This window comes from Ursus maritimus, unplaced genomic scaffold (genome assembly GCF_017311325.1).
Source record: "Ursus maritimus isolate PB19 unplaced genomic scaffold, ASM1731132v1 scaffold_15, whole genome shotgun sequence".
Taxonomy (NCBI): domain Eukaryota; kingdom Metazoa; phylum Chordata; class Mammalia; order Carnivora; family Ursidae; genus Ursus; species Ursus maritimus.
In genome coordinates, this window is record NW_024423897.1 from 26006583 (window position 1) to 26015817 (window position 9235).

The 9235-nt window shown below is 38.0% G+C and overlaps 1 protein-coding gene across 1 annotated transcript; it reads left to right on the plus strand.

Annotated features, from left to right (window-relative positions):
- The first annotated feature begins 474 nt into the window (after nt 1-474).
- MOCS2 (molybdenum cofactor synthesis 2) lies at nt 475-8833 on the plus strand. The gene is made up of 6 exons (XM_008692555.2): nt 475-596; nt 1872-2016; nt 4566-4693; nt 5440-5590; nt 6674-6797; nt 8720-8833. Exons 2-6 carry the CDS (start codon nt 1919-1921, stop codon nt 8786-8788), a joined length of 570 nt encoding a protein of 189 aa, XP_008690777.2. The 5' UTR covers nt 475-596; nt 1872-1918; the 3' UTR covers nt 8789-8833.
- Nucleotides 8834-9235: the final 402 nt, after the last annotated feature.

Sequence of the window (9235 nt, forward strand, 5' to 3'; positions counted from 1 at the left end):
TATATCAAACCCACCTGCCTTTACAAACGTCAGGGTTTGTATGTTGCATAACTTAATCCTTGGCAGCTGGGTTCGCTGTAATGTGGGCCGGAATCAAAGGTCATATGACAACCGTGAGAGACGTGTCTCATATTCTTGGTTATTTATTTTATTTGTGTAATTTATATCTTGACTCAGACATCAGTTCACTGCTTAAGTGTTTATAAAACGTGCTATAATTTTATGTCAAATAAAGAACAATTTCATGGTTTTTAAGAAGGGTTTTGTTGTGTCATACATTCATAAAACTAAACATTTGGTAATTAGTCTGAATTGTGCTTAAAACGAAGAGTTTTGAAATTTTGAACTTGTAATTATACTAACATTTTTTTGGTGTGATTTAATTATCCCTAACTCATAAAATTTGCCTTTGATTAAAGTAAGTGGAAAGAATATATTACTGTTATTGTTAAAGGCATTTCCTCTCCTTTACAGGTTGAAGTGTTGTATTTTGCAAAAAGTGCTGAGATAGCAGGAATTCGCTCAGAGACGATTTCTGTGCCACGAGAAATAAAAGCGTTTCAGCTGTGGAATGAGATAGAAGCGCGGCATCCTGGGTAAACATTTGCAGAATGCATATGATTAGCACTTTTTAACATTGAAAAATGTGTAAATGATTAGAGAAAAAAAGCTAATTTTTATTAATGTAAAAAAGTAGACATATTTTTCCAGGACTGCTAATAAATTCTGGTTTCTAAAAATGCATAGATTTCTTAAAGTAATTTTACTAAAAAAAAAACCACAATGAGCTGGAATACTGCCAAATAATTTACAAAATACTGATGTGGGTTCTGCATTTTTATAAAATTAAATGAAATTGTTACAAATTAGGTTGAAAACCTGTGCTTTAAGTTTTATGTCCCGCCCCTTCTTTAGAGAACTCAAAGTAGAAATTTCTGAGATTAAAAGAAAAGTGAAAGCTCACAAACTGTAGCTACTGCTGAATCGAGGATTCATAATATTTGATTTTTTCTGGTTCTTGAAAATCTGTAATTTACTGCTATTGTTCCTACCTCAAGTCTCTTTTGCAACAAAGTGTAATTATGGCTTATTTGAAGGAGTTCCAGGAATTTTAATTGTATTACTTAAGTCTGTATAGATTTTAAACTGGGAAGTCCTAGTGCATGGTAGAAGATACTCCACAATGTGGGTTTAATGGGAAAACTATTTCTTCATTTCTTATCTTTTAAGTTGCGCTTTTTTTTAGGGAAAGAGAATCTTAAGCAGGCTCTGCACCCAGTGTGGAGCTCTACTCGAAGCTCGACCTCACAACCCGGAGATGGTGACTTGAGTGGAAATCATGGGTTGGGCACTTAACTGAGTGAGCCATCCAGGTGCCCTTTGAGTTGCTTTTAAAGTGCCCTGATAATCAATGAAATTGGGTGGGGCCTCTGTCCTGCTCTATCTTGAACTTTTTACCTATTGGGAGACAACTGGTCTTGTGGGGAAATTCTGAGATACACTTAGTATACTTGTGTACTGAGAAGATCTTCTAGGGAGGGAATGTGCTGATTTGGAAATCTCTCTCTCTCTCTTTTCTTGAACTGGTCTGAATGTTGTATATAATCTAGTCTTTTTTTGGGGAGGGTTGTTTAAATCCCTGAGACACAACACTCATTGAAGTGTTGTTAGCAGTTTACTGTGTTCTTTGTGGTGAATATGTTCTTCAGGGGAATTGTACTTTCTCTGCAGAATATGAATTGGTTTAATTAGTAACTTCGCAGGTGGTACTTCATGAAGTAATATTTAATGTGGTATTTTTAGTTGCAGCTGAAGAGATTTGAGGTCTAACACAACATTGATACTTCTAATTATACTTTTTTCCCCTTCAGATTGGCTGATGTCAGAAATCAGGTGATATTTGCTGTCCGTCAAGAATATGTCGAGCTTGGAGATCAACTCCTCCAGCTTCAATCGGGAGATGAAATTGCCATTATCCCCCCCATTAGTGGAGGGTAGTGCTCAGGAGCCACTTGGGTGTGTGAGCTATGTTTTTCTTAACCAATTTTGTGGAAAAGGATCACATAGATGATAACTTGTACATGATTTGCTTTAAGTATATACTCTTTGTAAGTCCGTGTGCACCAGTAAAGAGTTCTTGCTATAATAGTTGATGTAGACAGACTTACACATACCTGTGTATCATCTCTACATTTGTTCTCTTATAAGCAGTTTAATTGTATGTCAGTTTGACATGTTCATTTGCTCCACTTAAAATGGTTTATTGAAATTTTATTATGTGTCAGGCACAGTGCTGGATGCTGGAGTGTTAATATTTCTATTTTGCAGAAAGGAAAACAAATTCAGAGAAGTTAAAAGACTTGTCTGTGATCACATGGCTAATAAGTGGCAGAGCCAACATTTGAATTCAGATTATTGGATTCTGTGTACTTTTTCACAAACATGTTTATTAATATAGGATAATAGCTGTCCTGGGTACAGAGAAATGTAGAAAAATTGCATAGCCAAGAAGTAAAAAGATCACTGTGCCTAACACGAAAGCTTACCATTTTCCAGGTATAAAGAAATGCTTGATTATTATAGCTGTGTTGCAGGTAGCTCTAGGACCCAGTGCATCTTCCCAAACAGCATAGTCTTTATTGTAAGATGATGAATAAGAATATCTCTTAGTATAGTCTGAGAGACAGACTGAGGCTCTATTGTCAACTGAAGAACAAATAATGTAGAAATTAACGATTATCCCTAATTAAAAAAAATTTTAAAGTTAGGAATGAAAGAAAACTTTCTTAATGTGATAGAGCTTTTCTCCAAAATCAAGAGTAAATACCATACTCAATCGTAAAACCTCGGTTTCATTAAAGAAAGGAACATATCAAGGATGCCCGTAATTTTTTTCACCAATTTTTTTCTCCTCTCTGCTGGAGGGCATTGCCCCCCTGCTCAGAGTGAAGAATATATATTGCAAAGCAAATTGCCCATCTTGCTGATAAAACTGGATCTTTCGTAGTCCTACTATTTGGAAATAACAGAATTTCTTGTTAGATATGTATCTCAGTTTTACTGGGAAACTGGTCACCATTCACCATGATTTTAGAAAAATGCCATTTTTTTTGAGTTTGGAATTTATTCAGAAAATAGTATGCTGCCATTAAAGGTGTGTGTGTGTACATGTGAGGGAGAGAGAGAAGATTAAAGGTGTTCTTTGGAAAGATTAGGAAGATGAGTCAAACAGCATTATGTATTGTTTGAAGGTGTTTGACAGGATTTGTAATGTGGTTTTAAAATCCATGTCCTTATAGAACCAAGTTGTAGGAATTTGGTATGGTTCCAAGTTCATAGAGCATAGGCCATGTTTGGGTTACCTATGAAGTTCTTGTAAGAAGCTTAGGTGGCATGTACAGAAGGTTGAAACATCTTAGAATGTGGAATGTAAATATTTGTGCTTTTCTTTCTTTTCAGTAGCTGGAAGTACAGGGAAAAGAACATTGCATTTAGTGAGATTCCCTGATTGGAATCACCTTGAATGAGTCCTTAACTCCTCTGAGCCTTCTTTCCCAATGTGCATAAAATCCCTTAGGATTTATAATTCTATCCAGACTCCTCATCTTGCAAAGTCCCACCTGTGTGCGCAGTCTCAGTCCATCTGTTCCCTCCTTTGAACCCTGGGTTCCAGCCTCCCCTTAGGCTCTGGAGCACACCTTGGTCTTTCTTGTCCCAAAGGCTTTGCATTTGCCATTCCGTCTGTCTCTGCCTGGGAGCATGTTCCCCTGTTTCCTTACAGGACTGCTTGTTTATCTTTCAGGTCTCACTTCTAAATACTATCTCTTGAGAAAGGCTTTCCCCGATGCTCTTTCACAGCCCCCTTCCCTAGCATCCATCCTCTGTCTTAGAACCCTGTTTGTGTTACCCCTATGTATAATTTTTCTTTATTGCTTTGTTTCTTCCATTCCAGTGTAGGTGCCCTGAGGGCAGGAGCCAGGTTTTTTGTTCCCTGGTCCTTGTCTAGTGCATGGGGTTGGTCTCTTAGTATGTAATAGATGCTTGATGACTGAAATGAGAAGTGCATGGCAAAGGGCTTTGTAGGACATCTGGCAAGAGGCACGCAGTTCATTTCCTTATTTCCTCAGTTACTTAACTGGGATTATGTCCAGTTGTAAAATGAGCCCAGTTTCTGTGGAGTCAGCATTGCTTCTCCTTGTCCTCTTTTTGGTTTAGGTGTGGTGCACGGAAATAGAGTGGTTAGAGGCGCTGTGCTTGTGGATGGAGGTGTCGCTGTCTGACCTATACGGTGATGGGAGATAAGAGCAGCAATTCCAGAATTTGGAATAAAGTGGCACATGAGAGGTTACATTTTAAGTGATCATGTTAAGGGTAAATTCCTTTTTATAGACTGCTTGAGTCATTAGGGATATTTATAAACATGCTGAGTTTTGGTAAAATTTTACACTTGCTTATTTTTATCATTCTAGCCCATCTAATGTACAAAAAATATAAATTGAAAAGCAGTCTGTAAGTTGGGTGTCTTGCCTCTAGTACCAATGTTAAGGTTTATTAATATCTTCTAGGGAAGATCTGAATGAAGTTGAAGAGAAATCTAAAGATATAATAAAATTCACTACTGAGAAGCTCTCCATAGATGAAGTCTCACAGTTGGTGATTTCTCCACTCTGTGGTGCATTATCCCTATTTGTAGGTGAGTTGTCATTTTCACAGTATCTGTTGACTGCACAAGACAAGAGAAATTAGCAAGTGTTGCCCACTGAGAACAGTAAGTCAAGATTACCCGTGGTGGTGGGTAGACATTTTTTTGGTTCACATTTTGTTTTAGTAATCTTCAAATTAACCTATGTTAAAGGCATTAAAAGAGTAGGATAAAAGTCGTAATTAGCAGGGAGAATTCTGTATTTTCCAAATATTGAGGGGGAAAAAGTGGTGATGATACTAACAGCGATAATTCTGGGAGTGTAATGTTTCCCATCTTCGTTTGTCCTATGAGTATTTTTGGTATGCTTGCCTAATCAGTGCCATTTTATTTCCTTATCTTTGTGATAATTATTTTTTCTTTCTTTTTTATTTTTTTTAAAGATTTTATTTATTTGATGGAGAGAGAGAGCACAAGCAGGGGAGCAGCAGGTATAGGGGGAAGAAGAAGCAGGCTCCCCGCTGAGCAGAGAGCCTGATGTGGGACTCGATCCCAGGACCCTGGGATCATGATCTGAGCCAAAGGCAGATGCTTAACTTACTTAGCCACCCAGGAGGCCCTATTTTTTATTTTTCTAACCGAGTTTTTATTTTTAGAAAATTTGAGAGCAATTTTTAGACAAATCGGCATGCTGCTTATCTATTCAAAAATAATCCTCTTTTCTATTAATGTGTTATTTCTATTTTAAGGAAAAACCTTATTTTAATACTTTTCTTTCTTTTTTTTTTTTTTTTTAGGGACTACAAGAAATAACTTTGAAGGGAAAAAAGTCATTAGCTTAGAATATGAAGCATATCTCCCGATGGCAGAAAATGAAATCAGAAAGATCTGTAGTGACATTAGGCAGAAATGGCCAGTCAAACACATAGCAGTGTTTCATAGACTTGGGTATGATTTTCTTTAGCAATTTAAAAGTTAATTGTAGTTGTTTTCCATCTTTGTACTGATTCTGATTCTGGAATCTTCCATAGGAATCCTGTATTACCATGAGAGGAAGGTTTGTGTATTATTTTGGCAGACAGAGTGGAGACACTCTGGGTGTTACATTGTAACATTTGGAGAGCGGCTGATGCTGTAACAAAGTCCAAACGTGCCCAAACTCTAAGGCTGCAACAAAGTCTAAACGTGCCCAAACTCTAAGGCCCCAGCACAGATAGCTTGTGCTAATGTGTGCTAAAGTCCTGAAGGCCTTTTAAGAATCGGTTCATAATCTGGACTCAGTTTGTATGACAAGTTATTACTAGATTATTTTTTTTTTTTATGTAAATGCCTTTGAAGGTCACTAGATTAGTTTACCTTTTCGTACCACTAAGAAGAGTGGAGTTCCACGCTTTAAAAAGCACCCAGCAAACAAACTGAGGGCTTCAGAGGGGAGGGGGGTGGGGAATTGGGATAGGCCGGTGATGGGTGTTAAGGAGGGTACGTATTGCATGGAGGACTGGGTGTTATACACAAACAATGAATCATGGAACATTGCATCAAAAACTGGAGATGTACTGTATGGTGACTAATATAACAAAAATTATTAAAAAAATAAAAAAAAGCACCCAGCAATAGAGACTCCATTCTATTATTTTCCATTAGTTGTTATTTTATTATTAATAATGTTAATTTTATTAACAATTTTATCAGTTCTATTAATATTTCTGTTTAATATTTTAAATTCTACATTATACTCCTGGCACCGTGCCTTGTTTGAATCAGATAGAATCAGTGAAAGGCGTTTTTCTCAGTGCCCACCAGACAGGTTTAATGGATCGATGCTAACCAGTTAGCCACAACCTCAGCATCCCCTCTGCTGAGTGCAGTTGGGGTCAATTACTGTTTTTTTAACTAATCTGGAAGTTTATATAACAGAACTGGATGTTTAGTTATAAGAATGTTTTACTGGAATTGTTTTTTCATCTGTTTAGTAGCTTCTTTAACTAGATTCAGAAGAAATGGCATTTTTTTTCCTTCATTTTGTTAAAGCTTAGTTCCAGTGTCAGAAGCAAGCATTATCATTGCTGTGTCCTCAGCCCATAGGGCTTCATCCCTCCAAGCTGTGAGCTATGCCATTGATACTTTAAAAGCCAAGGTGCCCATATGGAAAAAGGTAAGAAAATACCTATTTTTGCCATTTGGATATGATTTTTGTCACAAATTTTTAAAAGATAAGGAACAAGATTACATATAGAGCTTGTATTCATGGGTCTTCTCTCACTATAGAATCATGTTTTCTTTATCTATGAAATAGGGTTTTTATGTAATATTTCCTTTCTAAGGTTTGTTAAACATGAAAAGAACATGCCCCAAAGAATGCGTGGCACAGATTAGGGCTCAATAGATGGTAACAACTAGAATTCCTAGTCGGGACTGTTCCATTGGTTCATACATGAGTTCATTTTTTTGGATTAGAATTCCCTTGAATATCTTTTGGAGAGTGGGCATAAATGCACGGCTATTTATGCAATAGCTAAAAAAAAAAGTTTCTGAAGGCAAAAGAATGAAGAACATTCTAGAATTTCTTTTTAGGAAATGAAAACGGTGGAGTATTGCCTCTTCGGAGAAAATGCATAGTTAGTGGATTTTTAAAATATAAATAGGAAATTCTAGCTCATTTTCTGTCAACACATCAAACCAATTAATAGAAGCAAATCTCTGGTTAAAGAGGACCTTTTTAAGGGATGAAAAGCCCCAACTCCCTAATTTCTTCCCTGGTGTCATAACAACAGTGGGCTTATTCTGAATTTCAAACTCTTAATTGCACTTAAGAGTCTAGAATTGCCCACAACATTTTGGCTGGTGGCAAAGCTGAGGAATGAATTAACTGCTCAGATGAGAAGGCCAGAGCAGAGGACCAGAGGGTGAGTCTTTCCTAGGATCCTACCACCTCAGTGGTGGAGATGAGCAAATGGGACTCTGACCCCGGGCCTGTGAAATTCAGTGACTGTATTTTCTGAGTAAAAACTGAAACCCGTTCTTATAAGGGGATACTTTGAGATTTGAAGATAGGATATGTGAGAGAAAACTGTCTTAGTGAAGCTCAGATAGATGGCGGCTTTGCTCTGAACAAAGTTGCCGCAATTTTGATGGACTACATGAGGCGGTTCCCTGAATAGAGTGAAGTAGGAAGAGCATTCTACATTGAATTGTGAGCCTGGGAGGCAGAGGTGGTTTTCTTTACCAGAGAGGAAGAGGGGACAGGCAGCCGGTAGAAAGTAGATGAGAGGGTGGGCCTCCAGGGTGAGAGTGGGCAGGAGTTGGGGCATCGTCTCGTTTTTATACTTTGAGGACGAGCTGAGCTTTCTATTTACTTTTCTGCCTGTGGAGGGTGAGACAGGTAGACAGGTGTTCAGAGGAAAGTCGAATTTGGATTTCTGTCCCTCAAAAATAGAGTCTGACAGGAGAGTGAGACGAAAGAGCTATACATTCTTGTTCCCCTCCCTTCCAAGAAGTATCTAAATTGTTGTGGGGGTTCTATTCCCACCTGGCTTTGAGGTCACTGGTGATCTAGGCAGGGGGTAGGCAGGTGGGTGGGGCACACTCACAGCTGTCAGCAGGGTGCAGCCCAAACCCGCTTAGGAACTTCTGAGGGTGGTCACTTAATTTCACACCGAGGGAAATACCCCTGCTGCCTACAGAAAAGCTTGTTTAGAAATGTTGAAGTAGTAGATATGTTTGGAAAGGAAAAAAATGTTTAAAACTAAAGATCTTCCATTTTCCCTGCACGACCTTCTTGCTCAGGCTGTCTCCTGACATGGTTCCAAATGGAATTGTTTATTCCATTCTGTGGTTGTACCTTGTCTTGTTAGGTCTTCTTGTCTGTTGTTTCTCCCACTGGATTGGGAGTCCTTAAGTGTAGGGAGCATATTTATTCATTTTTCTACTCTTAGGGCCTCATACAGACGTCTGTTGGATTGTTAGAAGAGTGGCAGATTTAAATAGGTGTGATGTTCATTTGCCTCAGTTATTCAGGTGGAGTTGACTTTATTAAGCCACTCTGTTTTGAATACCTGTTATGGTTCTGTTTTTCAGGAAATGTATGAAGAATCCTCATCATCTTGGAAAAGAAACAAAGAATGCTTTTGGGCAACCGGTGATTAAATCACACATTTTTCAAGAGTACTAAAATTAAATGTGGTAAACCTCTGTCTTTAACCATAGTTTGATTTTTTCTTCTCCAGAAGTTAAGATAGTTTAATGAAGTATAGTCTCATGTTACACCAGTAATGTGTGACAAAAGGGAGACAAAGAAGTGGGTGTTCAGGATGAGGGCTTATGCAGGAACAGAGATGGAGGAAGGGCGTTGGGGAAAAAGTGAGAAAGCAATTGAAATGTGAGGAAGGATGCCTGTGGTAGACATACTCTCCCAGAAGTAGGAAGTTCTGATTTCTTATGATTTAGGTGTTTTTCAATGAGAAGCAAAATGAAAAGGGTTCTGGTTTCTTTGAAAGTAACAGTAGATGGTCAATGAGTGAAGTATTTTGTGATTTTATGGATGGCTTTGTCCTTTGGATATGATGTTAGGAGCACGGTGTATTTCAGTTTGTT